General features: G+C 33.2%; 3 protein-coding genes across 3 annotated transcripts; 2 read left to right on the forward strand and 1 right to left on the reverse strand.

The window, feature by feature from the left end:
• Positions 1-2,489: 2,489 nt before the first annotated feature.
• Positions 2,490-3,679, forward strand: LOC101256921 (phosphoglycerate mutase-like protein AT74). Its single transcript, XM_004230116.5, has 2 exons — positions 2,490-3,025; positions 3,204-3,679. The coding sequence occupies exons 1-2, from the start codon at positions 2,557-2,559 to the stop codon at positions 3,587-3,589; spliced, it is 855 nt and encodes a 284-aa protein (XP_004230164.1). The 5' UTR covers positions 2,490-2,556; the 3' UTR covers positions 3,590-3,679.
• Positions 3,680-4,828: 1,149 nt separating this feature from the next.
• Positions 4,829-8,695, forward strand: LOC101257216 (uncharacterized). Its single transcript, XM_004230117.4, has 4 exons — positions 4,829-5,426; positions 5,593-5,788; positions 7,622-7,645; positions 8,206-8,695. Exons 2-4 carry the CDS (start codon positions 5,605-5,607, stop codon positions 8,502-8,504), a joined length of 507 nt encoding a protein of 168 aa, XP_004230165.1. The 5' UTR covers positions 4,829-5,426; positions 5,593-5,604; the 3' UTR covers positions 8,505-8,695.
• Positions 8,696-9,143: 448 nt separating this feature from the next.
• On the reverse strand, positions 9,144-14,502 carry GSH2 (glutathione synthetase). The gene is made up of 12 exons (NM_001247085.3): positions 14,056-14,502; positions 13,669-13,838; positions 13,454-13,529; positions 12,894-13,024; positions 12,428-12,550; positions 12,265-12,345; positions 11,998-12,078; positions 11,841-11,910; positions 10,772-10,893; positions 10,210-10,349; positions 9,939-10,131; positions 9,144-9,656 (listed from the first exon to the last, which is right to left on the reverse strand). The coding sequence occupies exons 1-12, from the start codon at positions 14,383-14,385 to the stop codon at positions 9,533-9,535; spliced, it is 1,641 nt and encodes a 546-aa protein (NP_001234014.2). The 5' UTR covers positions 14,386-14,502; the 3' UTR covers positions 9,144-9,532.
• Between the last annotated feature and the right edge of the window lie 1,503 nt (positions 14,503-16,005).

Consider the following 16,005-nt stretch of genomic DNA (forward strand, 5'->3'; position numbering starts at 1 on the left):
TAAAAAAGAGGACAAAAAATGTAAATTGACTTCATTAATTAAGCAAGTCTTTGAATAATTCATTGCAATTATTTTCTAAAAGCTTATGTAAAATAACAGTAAACATATGTATAATTAATTAAAATGCACATTTTCTTACCTAATGCAAATATAAATGAAAACTTTTCGCTCATGCAGTGTAGTTTGTTAATTAATGAGGGAAATGGTCTTTATTATTTATGGTAAATTAACAGAATCGTAATTAATTTTTTTTGGAAAAAATTAATTTAAAGATGTAATTAACTTGAATATATAATTAGTTAAGGTAACTTTGATTAAGAAGCTTTGCCGTATGTTTAGGGGCACAATATAATTCTCCATGCATGATACGTAAAATTAAACCAATATTGCGACAGCTCTCATACTTGTCTACCACAAATAAATAAATAGACAGAAGATGCCAACATGAACATGTGGGGGAAGTTACAACTAATCTAAGGATATATCCTCAATTATAGGTTTTCAATTTGAATGTTCAGTTTGATATATTCTTTAATTTTATCATATATATTTTTTGTTATGAAAGTGGCTCGTGTATATTTCTAGTTATATACAAATAGCTTACATATATCTTTTTCCTTCGGAGGAAATGAAAAAAAAATTAATCTTAATTTAATTTTTTATTATTTTTTCTAAATAATCTAATTTCATATGAGTAAATTTAGTCCCCGTTAAACATATTTTTTTTATCTTTTTTTTTTCAATGACTAATTTAGAATTATTATTTTTCATAATCAAACTTATTTATGTTTCACTAATATTCTTGTAAAATTTATTGTAGATGACCAAATTATTTTCTTCGAATATTAAAAATTAAATTACAATATAGATTAAAAAAATGGTTTAATTTTTTTCTTTACACTATGAATGAAAGAAAAAAATAAAATAAGAATAAGAAATTTAAATAATTATAATAAAAGAAGTCAAAAAATAATTTATGTACGAAAAAAATTAAAATATACCTTGAAATTTGATAGAAAAATCATATATACCCCTAAATAATTTTTTTAAAAAATTAAAAGTAAAAAATATAAATTTAAAACTAATTTTTTAACTTCCGTTAAATGAAGGGTATATGTGAGCTTATTTTGTAACGGCAGGGGTATATGTAAGCCGTTTGTATAACGGTAATGATATATATGAACCACTTTCATAACGAGGGATATATCAGCTCCAAATGACACAGTTGAGGGGTATATCAGACCCTTTTTTCTCATATAAAATTGTCTTTTACAAAAGATATTTATTTCTTAAAATAAAATTTTCTAATATAAATATAAATTAATCGGACTCCAAAATAATTACCGAAGACTCGATTGAAAAAAGAGAGGAACATGTGGGGAAGTTCTTGGAACGTTAAATCTTTGTTCTCATCAGAATATTTAAGCATTATTGTATATTTGTATTCGCTTGGAGAGCATGTTAAGTTTTACCAGGGTATTTAAAGGATATTTGTAAGGTATATTGTTCAATATAAACTTTGTTTTGTTGGACATATATAAATTATATTTAGTAGTATTTTTTTCTTCTTCAATTTATATGATATTTTTTTGATTTATTTATTTGAAATAAAATAGCGTCTTTTTATATTTAAAAATGTTTTTTATTTTATTATTAATTAAATGAATTATAGATATAAAAATTACTATGACTTACTTTACATTCAAGTTTAAGAACTTCTTTAACATTTCACGACAAATTAAACAAGATGGATGACTAATTATCCGAATTAAAACTTATTATATATAATATTATAAGTCATTTTTTTAATTGTATACATCTCTTTTATACTGTGCATTGAATATAATCTCTACGGATATTATAGGTCTACGAAGACTCGGATGCTCAGTCAAAGTTGCATCACTTTCATTATTACACTATACCAAGACAAAAGAACAAATATATATATGAGAAAATGAAAAATAGTCCCTAAAGTTTATTTAGAATAGTTTTGGTTCTTTAAGTTTACTTTTCATTTCCTCAAATATCTAACTAACTTTAGTAGTTTGATTTGATGAGATATACGAAGTATGTTTTAGTCATAAAATTAAAAAAATCCCATCCAATCCTAAAAACTGCAATATAAAAAACTAAACTAGATAAAAATTGTACAAAAGGACCCACCAAATTCTAGAAAGAAACCAAAACTTACAAAAATTATACCTCTGAATTTATCCTGTCAAATTTTCATTTTGAACATTTTAAATTATTTATTATTGTAATTTATAACACTTTTTACGTAATTTATAAATATATAAATTTCATTTCAAAAAAATTAAAAATTCGATGCACAAATTTCTTGTCAAACTTTGACTGTCAGAAAATGAAAAGTGTCACAAAAATTGGGACAAATAAAGTAGCAACTCTTTGCAAACTTTAAGGGAGCAAAACAGTTGAAATCATACTTCAGGGACTATTTTGAATTTTTTTCATCTATATATACAAGCTGAACTTGCTGCATGATATATCACCCATTTAACACAAGACATAAATAGAGTTCCCCTTTGTACGTAAATAATGTCTCTCGTCAAAATTCAAAGCAATGGCAATGACAATGACACTCGTTTTCCCAAACGCATAATCCTGGTCCGTCACGGCGAGTGTTCAGCAAACGCCGATATCAATGTGTACGGAACAACTCCAAATCACAAAATTGAACTGACGGAGAAAGGGATTGAGCAGGCCAAGCAAACTGGAACCCGGATTAAGAAACTGATTTCTGAAAATGATAAGAATTGGAAGGTTTTCTTCTATGTTTCGCCTGCAGAGCGAACGAGAAGGACGCTGAGAGAGATGGGTGGATCGTTCCCAAAGAGGAGAGTGATGGGTGTGAAGGAAGAGTATAGGCTGAGAGAATTGAATTTTGGAAACTATCACGACCCTGCAAGTATAGGAAAGATTAAGAAGGAACGAGTAACGTATGGGAGGTTTTATTATAGAGTACCTGGTGGTGAAACTGGAGCTGAAGTTTATGATCGTATATCAAGTAAGTTTGAATTAATGATCAAAAACACGTTTTCTTTCTCGAATTTTATACCCTAATTTGTTTCTACAACCAACTCATAGTTCAAATTGGAAAACAGAACAATCAATATAGGTTATGTTAGGTAGAGATATGATTATAATTACCTTACTATAGTAACCTATATAATAACAATATGTAGGTTATATTGAATGCTTGAGGAGGGACATAGAAATGAAAAAGTTTTGTGATGAAGAAACCAACATCATCATCGTTACCCATGGACTGTCCAGTCGGATCTTCCTCATGAAATGGTTCGACTGGACAATCGAGCAATTTGAGGATCTCAACAGGATGAAGACGAGTGAATTTCAAGTGTTGCAATTAGGTCATGGCGGGGAATACAGCCTAGCATTTCATCACGATGACAAGAAACTTGGCGAATGGGGGCTATCTCCTGATATGATAGAGGATCAAAAATGTAAAGCTTATGGTCCTAATGGAGTTAAATGGCAGGGAACTTGTGATTCATATCCTTTCATGGATTGTTTTGCACAAGATTCAGAGGATGAGAATACTATTATCTAAATTACCACTAGTTAGTTATTAAGGTGTATGAATAAAATTGATGTAATTGGATTGTTATTAACTTAAAAACTCCCTCTCTGTTTTAGCCTTCTTTTATTATTATTATTATTAGAATGTCTCTCCCTTGTCTTACCTCTATTTAATATTGAATAAATAAATATTGATGAATAACGTGAAATAAGTTAAAGCGATATTTATTTTGAAAATGGATAGGTTTCAACTTTTCCCATTAGCTTTACTAATTAGGATTATTATGATCTTCTTTTTAAAACATTAAATTTGTTTGCGTGGATTTGAATTTTAAAGAGTTAGCCATGATTGTTACTCTCTTTTATTTTATTTTTTGCTTTCTACACTTTTTTATACTTTAGTTTTGACGTGTCCTTTGAATTACTAGTAAAATATTTATGAGTCCTTTCAATTCCTTTTCCCTTTCTTTTATGTCATTATTATTTCATTTTATCCGTCTGAGTTCTCATTCCACAAACATATTTGTTAGGACTAGTTACACTGGCTCTCAATATATTCCCATGGGACAAAGATTTCTTCAACATAAAATTCGACAAGTCCCCCTAGGAACAACACTTTTAACATGGGAATAAGAGGGCCGAATATGCTCTTCAATTATGCGAAAAAGAATAATTTTGCCCTGAGATATGAATTAAACAGTGCATTTTAGAAAAATCTGTTTGTGTCTGTCCAGTTGGTATGTAGGCTTGGAAAATTCGATGGTTCAAGAAAGATAAAAACCTTTTACCCAATAAAATCAAGTCATGTAGTATTGTTTTTATAGTTGTCCATTAGGCAACTACCTAAATTAAGCAGCTAACTCGATCCGTCTATGTCCAATCTTACAAGTTTACCAACTTCAGGTAGTTTTTTCTCTCTAAAAGATCAGATAGTAATCGAATCTGCTTCAACCTTAATCAAAATTTAGAAGTATCAGGTTTAAATATTAGGTAAAAAGAACTATTTTTTTGAAAATGTCACATCGAAATGAGCCCTGTAGTGCGCGATCTGAATCGAGAGTTAAAATGAAAAAATAAATAAATTAGGTAGTGATACTACAGTTATACTCAATTTCTTTTTCTTTTCTTCTATGGATTTTATTAATGTAGGCATTTACTCAAGCTTTTAGGAAAAACTGTTTTAAGTGTTAAGTAATAGTAGTAGTAGTAAATATTGTATATTTTTTAAAAATTGATATATATATATTTAAAAAGAACCTCTTTCCATTTTGGGGCCAAACAAAATGATACGAGTATTAATATTTTTTCCGGGATGAATGAATAATTTACAAAATTTTGGGACCAAAAAAAAAAAAGACATACGTGGACCGTATTGATTGGTCAATTTATTTTCCCGGTTTTGATTAAATTTTAATTTGGATTGTTAATTTAGCACTAAACCCCATCGATTGGTTAGTGTTTGAATGATGATCAAACACTACCTTTGCTATTTTAAAAAGCAGAGACTTGTTCTTCACTACCTAATTCCTCCTATTTTCTCTCTTCTACAAATGTTGTATTATGTTTAACCAACTCCATATTTTTCGTCTCTCTTTTTTGGGATCTGAGTTACTTTTACTTTTCCTAATCCACTAAAGCTAATCACTATTTCTGTTTTTTTCTCTCTCTCTGTATTTTGGATTTCAACAGAGTTTGAATACTACTCACTACAATCATTTTGTGTGCTTGCTTATACATTCTTTTCATTTGGTGGGTTGCAAGGCATTAGGATATAGACCCATTTTGTGAAGTGGGTTTTTGTTCAAACTTGCTCAAATGATTGAGTTTGAGTTTCACATTATTGGAAAGTTTTGATCTTTTTGACACAGGTAATGGAAAATGTGTGTTTGTTCAGTGAAAATCTGAAAAAAAATTGGGATTTTCAGATTTGCAGCTTTGCTGTCTTTTTCTTGATTTTGTTTTGAAAATTGAAATCTGGTTTGTTTGTTTTGTGTACTGACAGTTGGGTTTTGGAACTTTTGTTGTGTGTTTTAGGGGCACTTTTTTATGGCTTATCCATCAGACCATAGGTCCTCTAGTCGTGGGACTGTGAGATTAGTTTTGGTTCTGGTGGGTTTGTTTTTGGTTATTTACATGGTGAGACCACCAACATTGCGGCACTCTAAGGCTTTGTCTTCATGTCCTCCATGTTTCTGTGATTGTGAGGAGGATCCCATGTTCTCGGCTATCGGTCAGTTTAACTCTCTTTGGATGCTAAATCTTGCTTATCTACTTTAAAATTGTGTAGGCTGTGTACTTATGTTGGCTAATTTGATCCTAATGACTAAAGCTAATGCCTTTTACATATTTGGACACCTAGTGTTTAGTAGTTCATTTGAAGTTGAGTTTCTACTTTTAGAAAGAAGTGATATTTTTTAAGGTCTTGTTTGTACCTGCTAAGTTTATAATCTATGTATGAACAATTTGATTCAGAAAAATTGTATACCCTTCATGGGGCTGCTTGTCAATTGTCATCCAAATCAGTGAACTATGATATCCATTTTTGTATCAAGTGTTAACCAATTGCGATAACTGGCGAGATCCTCAGTTAATAGTGCCTTGTTTATACCTCTTATAGAAGGTGGAGAATGAACTATACCTAGATATTAGGATTTTCTGTGACTTGAAAACTTTTGGAGGTTCCTCATGAGGAAGAACTGGAAATAGACACAAAACCATTCATCCTAACTCTATCTTTGAACCAATTTTGTTCAAATGAAATGCTTAGCCTATTCCATGCATCAACCAAAAGGTCATTTCTAAGTCTAAATGTTCCTATTGAGTATGGCTAGAGAATATTCATGACAGAAGTAACAGGAATGAATAAACTGTATTGTATATTTAAAGACTATATTGTCGTGGTACTAAAATCAAATGTTTCGTATTATTATACTTCCATATACATAGCAACGATTTCATACAGTTAGTCTTAAGTTAGGTCTTTCAAGAATCCACAAGAACTAAGTGAATTTGCTGAGAATTGGTGCAGGTTATGATTAAAACGAAATATAAGAGAATGACACTTTAACTGAAATTTCTAATTAATTGTTAATTTGAGAATTGTACTGGGAAAGGAACTATTACATATTTCATTGAAGAGACAAAAGTGGGTTAGAACCATGACGTATCATGTTCAAAGGTGTGGCCTAGTGGTCAATGAATTGGGTGTCACCTATTAGTCAATGAAGTGTTGCCTTGTTCAGAATAGTTTGTTTTGATTTATTAATTTCCATAAGGAGCCCATAATTCTCTGAGGGCATAAATTGGCATCACAACACAACTGGTGGGCCTGGAAGAAACTTTGTAACCTTGGAGTGATTCAGTAGCCACAGTTCCAAACTCCCAATCTCTCATCCTGAATTATAGGTTGATATGACTTATCTAAGCTATAGACGCTTCTCATTGTTGGCATTGGTGGTAACAGAGCATTTTATTGAGAACTTATTCAGAGTACCGACTCTTACTGATTTTGTATTTAGATCTTGAACTATATGTTTCTGGCACAAGGAGAAATTCTTAATGCCAGACAAGCTCCTTTAAGAATGAGAACTTTTTGATAAATTTGCATCTGCAACAAGTGGCATAATAGGGTCCAGGAAGTAGTTTTTCCAAGAGTTTGCTGAAATAATTTATTTGTTTATCCTGGTTGGAGTAGACTGAATGCCTTCTACATCATTAAGACTTGAGGTTCTCTATTTTGAAGAGGTTGAGGATTGTCTACATATAAAGGATAATACTTCCATCAGTATATCATACTATTCAAATATATACTGCTATGCCGCAATACCTTTAAAGTTTATAAATCAACATTCAAGAGAGTTTTTTAACCATATTGTCTTCTTTTGTGTGGTATAAAATTTTTTAAGCTATTTATTCAGTACTCTCTCTTTTCTCTTGGTGTTGATGTTTGAAAATCAGCATAGCTTTTGGAAATAATAGTATTATTAATGCAGAACTGACATTGTTTATGATATCTTCCTCTGTCCTGCTGATTCTTGTCTCCTATTTATATGTTGTTTTGCAGATATCTTAAACAGCTCATTGGCAGGTTAGTTCCTGCTTCATTTAGTGCCTGAAAAACTGTAAGGTGTAAAGTTATACAAGTAATCCTCTATGAAATTGAGTGAACTGTTAAACTGTTTCCTGTTTAAAAGTTACTCTATGAAGGCGTAATGTTGGAGAAACAACTAAAATCTTTTGGCGATAGCCGATAGGGATATTATTTAGAGCGACACTAATCCAGCAATTGACTGAAACCTAATCCATCCTTTTAATTTTCTTGTGTCTAAATCCTGATTGCACTAGTAGCAACTCACAAACAGAGCACTATACTTACTAAAAGAAAAAAAAGAGAGCTGAGATGTTCTGGACAAACTGACCGTTTGACATCCGCTAAAAGTTTTGAAGAATTATCTAGAACACTGAAAGCAAAATTCGGCTCTCTTCCTCCATTTGTCTGGTCGTTGTAGCAATTTTCTGCCACCTAATTATAGTCTTTCGCAGCATTGTGCTGCATGCAGTTAAGTAGGTCGCTGTTGAAAAATCTAGGAGGAGGTTTAATTTGGTTTAAGCTGTTTCCTCTAATCATTGGATCTTTTCGTGATGCAGATTGTGGTAAAAATGATCCTCAGTTAAATGAAGAGATGAAAAAGGACATTGCTACTTTACTAGCAGAGGAGATTAGCTTGCAGAAAAATGTTACTGATGACGTCTTGAATCGTACCAAAGCTCTAATTATGAGTGCGAAAAGAGCATCTTCACACTACCAAAAAGAATCAGAGAAGTGCAACATAGGGATAGATACATGTGAGGTAGGGAGGGAAAAGGCTGAAGCTGCATTGATAGAAGAGCGCAAGCTCTCTGCACTGTGGGAGACTCGAGCCATTGAGTTTGGCTGGAAGGACTAGTGAAGACTTTATTCCAGGAAAATTAACCATTTTGGTCTCTGTTAGAATTAGAATAGATATGCACTTATAAGCCTCTTTCCTTGTACACCCATTTTGTGAATATGGTTTTCCCTTTTGGTCTGTCTTGGTTTTCATTACTTATACTTCAGATTGTGTTGATTTCAGTTAATAATTTAATTGACATTTTCCAAGTTGTGTAATCACAATTCACATCATTGTCAACAGATGTGTATGGATTTTAAGTTGAACCAGCATATCTGACAAAGCATTTGATTTCTTATACTACCTGCCAATTTTGGCCATCTTGCTGTCATGTCATGAGTACATACTGTTCTCTCAAGAGTCCCAGTCATCTACATTGTTATCACTAAGCAATAGTAAATTACATTTCTCACATTAATTATAGTAAACTTACACGCAGTATAGGTAATCATTTACTTAAAATTGGTTACTCACACGTTTATAGCTTGTAAACGGGAGACTAGGAAGAAATAAAACATAAAATGTGGGTTTTTTTTCGAAAAAAGACGGAAGGTGGTTTAGGGTTGATGATTGCTTGAATTTGCATGCTCAACTTCTACAAACTGAAGAACAAAGTTGTCTCTATTATCCATAACTTAAATAAGATGATACAGCTCATCAAGCAATACAGATTTCACACATCCCCTAATAAGATCACAAAGGGGAAAACAAAAATGCAGGTGAGCAATCTTGATAGTACTAACAAAAGTGAAACAGAATTACATGTAATGAACAGAACAGTAAAAGCTCCTGTGGTAACAAAGAGTCCAAACACTGAATAGGTTAAAATTGCAAGCAAACACTTTGAATTGACTATACCATTCTTTTGGTCACTTCCTTCAGATGTGGAGCTCTATTTATTAAAGATGTTAAGCAAGAAAAATACAATGTAAAACAAGGAAAGGTTAAACAGGCTAAAGCATGGTGTCTCAACATAATGTAGGAAATGACTTGTCCAGCTTCTGCATTCAACCATTGTTATAGTGTCAACGCGCAAGACAATTCCATCAAACCAAGTATATACTGTCCAAAACTGCAAACCCGGCTGCAACTCCCCCCTCATCTGATGAAGAGACCTTTGTTCGCATCAAGTAACCAGCCTGTTGGTTGATTAAAACTTCCGTTTTGTTCCTGCATATTAAGTGCATATCAGCACATGATGTTAAAGGGCAACGATGATTTTAAAACTTAGGTTTACTAAAAAAATTCATTCTTGCTCATTTGTTATTCAATAATCTGCATCCCTTGTAACATCATTCTATGATTCAAACATAAGCTGAAAGCAGGGACTGGAACGTGCCAAGGTAAAATGGTTGTTTCAATGTTTCTCCTTTCTGGCAGTTACTCTTTTTCATAATTTTTTTTTTGGGGGGGGGGGTCCATGGGGATGGAATACAGCATATTCACTTTTACCTTAAATAGGTACCATATATCCCAAGTTCTGATATGGTTTCTTCTTTATGAGAGATGCCTTCTCGCATTAGTATCGAGTGAGAGATCTTCGGGAAAATCCTCTGCATTAGTATGTAGGCTGCATCACTTCCAGTGCCTTCCTTTTGCAGTTTCAAAAGAGCACCTCTGACATCCTCCCCATAGATATTGTTTCCTGCGGTGAGAAGAGGATCTAGTATTAATGATTTTGATGTGTAGTTACAATATAGACAGTCAATTTCCTGAGCCAGACCTCCTCCTTCTCGTTGTGGTTTCATAACATACAATTCAGGCCTCTCAATTGCATCCTTGACAATGTCGGATTCATCCAAGCTCCACAACCCTGCAAAGCATTTCCGTAGTTTGGCAATGTCATCTTTGTTTTCCAGAAACCTGCTCATAAACAAGGACGGAAGTTTACCAAATCATAGAATATTAGGAAAAGTTAATTTCTCAATGACTGCATAACTGTATTCATTATGCTCCCCAACTTACAAATTATACGAAACGTTCTACTTCAAACTGTCTGGGTTTTTGTATCTTGTTAAATTAGACATCTATTTTTTTACCTTCTTTTTGCACCACAGGAAAAGAGAGCAACAGAATGACAATATTAATCACAATCAGTTTATAAAGCACTAAATGCATTAAGTTCTGCCTTTCCAGAACCCCGTTACAGAGAGGAAGAGGGAAGATCCCAAACAATTATCCAGACTCAAATTTTAACACTTGTATAGACAGCTTTTGAGCTTATCAACACACTAAGTTTACTAATTACTGAATCACAAGAGACGCAACTTGAGTTAAGCTTTTACCTTTCAAGTACATTGGGCTTTGCAAGCTCTTGCTGAATCTTCTTGCTGCCAGCTAAATGATAAGAAATTGAAGGGCACTTGACTGCACGTGATTGCTCCATCAGCAGCCTAGCTTTCCACTCCTACGATAAATTGCATAAAACAGATCAAGCAAGACGATAGCTAACTGGGAACTTTATAACTAAGTGGAGATCACAACGAGATGCAACAGTAAATGGCCGATCTCTCTAGTTGGGCCACTTCCATAATCTCAAATATTGAACAGTAATTATGAATCAAACCTGCCTCTAACCAAAAACGTGTGTGCACAACTTAGAGATGCTTTCAAAAGGTTTTGCAGAAAGTAATGTCCATAAGACTAACTAAAAGAACCAGAGACTGCCTTTTAACTGTTCAATGAAAATGATCAGGGCATATCATCCTGAATTAAACATCCAAACAGTTCTATTTCAATTGGTTATCAAATTTTTTTGCTTCCATTTACTTACCAGGAGAATGCAATGCCTTATAATATGGAGTTCATTAACTTTGTTTAAAATGCTTTTACCCCCATGACATGTCAAAAACATGGGAATCTCGTCACAAGTGTATGAAATAGGCTACTCTTATTTTGGACTCTGAAAACTAAAGTTGACTACTCCTCAGCCAGTGATCAGTGCTAAACAGCCCTTATTTTGTTTTCTCTCACCTCCCTATCTAAGAAGTTCTGATCTACAGTATACCTGCTAAACTAGGGAATAACCTGCCCACTGTTTTTTTACCAGACAGGTTCCCCCTTGGAACTGTTTTCTCCTTTTTCTTTTAAATAAGGAATTGCTTATTCCTTTTCTTCGTTTCAGGTATTTACAGACTCGATAAGAATTGTTAAATGGCATGAGATGGTGATTCATAAAGATACTAACAGATACATTTATCAAACAAATCGAGCCATGTAAAATTCTGACTGTACAGAGGGAATCCACCTCTAAACTCAGCAAATAGTGGTTATTGCACATATGAGCATAGGAATTTTAAAGTAAGCCAGTAGTTTTATAAAACCCATAGTCAAGCACTATAAAAATAATCTTACAGATTCCGAGTGATAGTCACTTGGTGCATAGCCAGCTCTAAAATAAATGACTGCCACAGCTTGACCATCTCTGCAATCCTAAAGATTTTAAGCTTCCCATACAGAAAGTGCAAAATTAACAGCTTTAACACAGTATTTTGGTAGAAAAGTTACATACACAACAAGGGTACCATCTTGTTGAAGCTCGCCAAGTGCATCAATTTCAGCCAGCGTCTTTCTGATAGTTGTAACTTGATGTGTGTTATAAGCTTAGGAAATATCTTTAGGAGAATTTAGAAGCAAAAATCACAGCAGATGTACTACACAGAATGCATTTTTGTTACTTCAGACCAAGATAATATTGTGTCTTAAATATGGCTATATGCCTTTTATTAGATCCATGATAAGTACATTAAATCCATATCTATCATTTGAAGTAGGATATCTTTCTCTCAATGATGCAGAAAGCCAATGCTGGTCATACATATTGCGCTCTTCAGCTTGAACCACAAAAATAATCACAGCCCTGCAATATGTATTAAACGTTAGTACAACTTCAAAGACCTACTTTCTAAAATTAAGCAAAAAATCTCACAGATCAAATCGACCTTGGATCACCATATTCATTCCAAGCTTTAGCCAATGCTTCAGCAAATTGATTTACAGCATTGTTTGCGGGAATTCTGTTAGGATCTGATGCAATGTCTTCTCTGTATTGTTGAAGCAAGCTCCTGTAAACGACAGTTAATATCAAGTTCTATATGCGCTTTAGAGGAGAAAGAGCTAGAAGTTTTACGATCTGAAGTTATCTTTTCAATAATTACACATGCATAGTTGCATACACTGAAGATTTCATCATAAAACAAAAATCCTAGAAATAACTTGATAAAATTAAAACAGAAGTTCTGGATAGTGAGCATCGATGCCAGATTGTCCTATAACACCCCATTTACCCAACTGTACTGCAGATATCATTAGCTGCTTGTTTAGAGCCCTTGAAGGTTTTTGTTACTTGCTCCAAGTTTTTGAATTTTTTTTTTGATAAGGATATTACAATGCATTTCATTATTTTACCTGTGAAGCTCGCTGACCAGACAACTTAGCCCTGGAAATGATGATGAGATTGTGTTAAGCTCTATTTGCAAAAGTAATTTCGTTTGCTCATCCAGCATATAGTCTGAGCGATGCAACCCCAAGCGTATTTCCTACATCAATGTCATATCAAATGGGAAATTCTCTCCTACACAAAGAAACAATAAAATACTCCTACAACTAATATAAGCCGACTTAGGCACATAATTGGATAAGGCCTTCTTATAACGATTGAAGACGAAGAAATACATGACAGCTTCTCCATTCCTGATGATCAAATATGGCAACATCTAAAGCAACAGGGAAATTTTTTATTACTATCATGCAAATTAGGTAAGACCAAGTCCAATGACGAAGGGGTCAATCAAAATCATGGTGATTGATATCACGTATTAGGAATATCAAAATCGTATGTCAACCCAAAACGACAGAACAAGTCTAACAAAGATTAAAGAATAGAAAAGAAATGTCATTATATAAAGAGCTGACAGATGTTGTACACACATATCTTGAAATTAAAATTGTAAGATATCAAGATGTACCTCTAGCTTGTTGATTTCTAACATCTTGGAGTGGATTTCTAGTAATCTGGAGGTGAAAGGATCAGCTTTTCTCGTCCTGCAGAAAATTGCATTAAGCTTCATAAACTTCCAATAGAACTACCATTATTTCTTCCAACTTACTAGAGAGTTGGGTATTCTGTTCCAGTACATGTTTTCAGTAAACAGCAAATACAGAAGCAATTATGTGTACCAACCTAGACAGTGATTGCTGCAGAAATTCTCCATCCTGACTCACGCGATCCACGAGTTCATTGAAAATAGGAGCAACTTCACAAGCTTGCTTCCAATGACTTTCAGGAAATGACATTGGTATGAGAGCAACTGGAGCATGAACCATATCAACACCAGGAATAGTTCCTGACCTCTTCAAATTTCAAAAGGCACAAATATCACATGAAAGCAATAACAATAACACCTAACCACCTTCTTGATGAACAGAAGAGAAAAGGAAAATAAAGCACCAAACTTTAATCAAATAGTAAAAAGAAATCAAGAAAATCTGATCTTTTCATAAATAATTCAGTATCACAAACTTATGTCTCTGTGATGTAAAAAGATTATCTATTGCCATAAAGACTGACCTCCGAATTTCTGTCACCAACAAGAAGTCCACGAAGAGAGCACCAGACAAGTGCATCATTAGCAAGCTTCTGCACCAATTTTGAGTCGATATCATGAGGATCGACAATGGGTTTCGCAGAATCTTCCAGTTGGGTCTGCATTTCGGGCACTTTAGCACACTTCAATGGGGATTTGGGTATGAAAATCTTGGAAGATTTAAGGAGATGGGGTTCCAAAAATCTAGTAGGTGAGTAGAAATTTAAAGAGTTTGATAGTGATTCTTGGGATTGAAAATGAGAGGTAGCGATGGTAGTTAGTGAGATTGATGGAGAAGAACAGCCGCTGCCCATTTTGACATTCTTTGGACCAATCTTTTATGTTACTACCTTATTATCGTCCAAAGTGGCTCTTTACGTTTGGCTGGCTGCTAATTGCTAAAGGCGAGGGAATCTTGTTCTGAGTTGGCCTTTTTGAGGAAAGTGTATTGCAACTTTTCTCAAGGAATATGCTATAAAATTATCAATTCATTTGATTGAACAATGTTAAAGATGTCACTGCTGACATCAAGAACTAGGTAAAATGTCAAAAACTATGTTTATTATTCGGAATAGCCACTTAAAAATAATTAATTACTCTCTATAAATATAGTTTGATAATTACAATTTGTAGATACATGTTATTTGGAGACAGAGGAGGAAAAAAATGGAAAATAATGAATTGTATATGTATATTGATTAGATAATTACATATTATATGTAATTGTATATACAGCAAGAGAGATTGGAAGAGGGAGGAGAGATGCGAGCGAGATCGGGAGAGATATGAATTGTATAATATACAATACATTTGTATAAATGGCAAGCGAGATTGGGAGAGGGAGAAAAGAGATCTTGACTATGTACGCGCGTGGGATTATAATTATATATTATTATTGGTTTGTTTGATCAAACTTTTAAAATCATTTTTTCTTGGTAAAGCTATTAGGAATATTTGATGAGCTTATCCTATGTGAATTACATCTTAAATTAAGTGTCCAAGTGTTTTTAGATTTCTCTAACTTGAGGAGGAATAAATGTTGCAAATGCAATTATATTTAGAGTATATTTTGAAGAATATGAGTATGTTTCATGCTATAAACGAAAAGGAATATGAGTTATGCTTCATTGGCTTTTTCCTTTCTTGGAAGATGAAATGAACCAAAAATTTGAAGTAATATATGTTCTTACTTAAATTTGCTTCTCTTTAAGTTAAATTTTGAATTGTTCTATTAGGTGTAAATATTGATGTGCGTATATTTAATACTAAAATTTGGATATATATTCGAACGTTAATGAGTAGTTAAATTATAAATTTCATATTCAATCAACAAGTTTGAATTAATTAGTTGTTCAATCTTAAACAATGTCCTATCAAACCATAACACCTCATAGATACTAATGAGTGAGAAATTATTTCATATCCCAAACGCAATGTGCGTCATTAACAAGTATAATTTACTAGTAATTTTTTGTTAATTGCAACCTATGAATTTACTATTTCTCATCCCAATTTTCATTTACATTAGAGCCCACCTTGAGAATTGATTTCAATGGTTTTGGCTCTTCTTCTACTTCCTCTTTGTTGGAAGGCACTTTCTCTGTTGATTTCTTTTTATTCTTCTTCTTCTTCTTCTTACTGAAATAAATCTCCTCCACATTATCATTTATGCTAACCATCTTCTTTGGAGCTTTATTTTGAGTTTCCATTGATGATCCAGAGGCTCCTTCCTCAACAATCTTGTCACCTTCATTCTCTTCACTAGTTACCTGAGAAAGCTCACTCTCTTCATTTTCAAGGACAGGATCATCTTCAACTACAGCTTCTTCCAGCTTGGGAATTACATGAGAACTCGAATCTTCAGAATGCAGAACATGTTCAGTGGTTGAGTGATTTCCATAACCTGGATTAGATCGAGACTGACTTGTATTGAC

The sequence above is a fragment of the Solanum lycopersicum genome, chromosome 1 (assembly GCF_036512215.1).
Source record: "Solanum lycopersicum chromosome 1, SLM_r2.1".
Classification (NCBI taxonomy): domain Eukaryota; kingdom Viridiplantae; phylum Streptophyta; class Magnoliopsida; order Solanales; family Solanaceae; genus Solanum; species Solanum lycopersicum.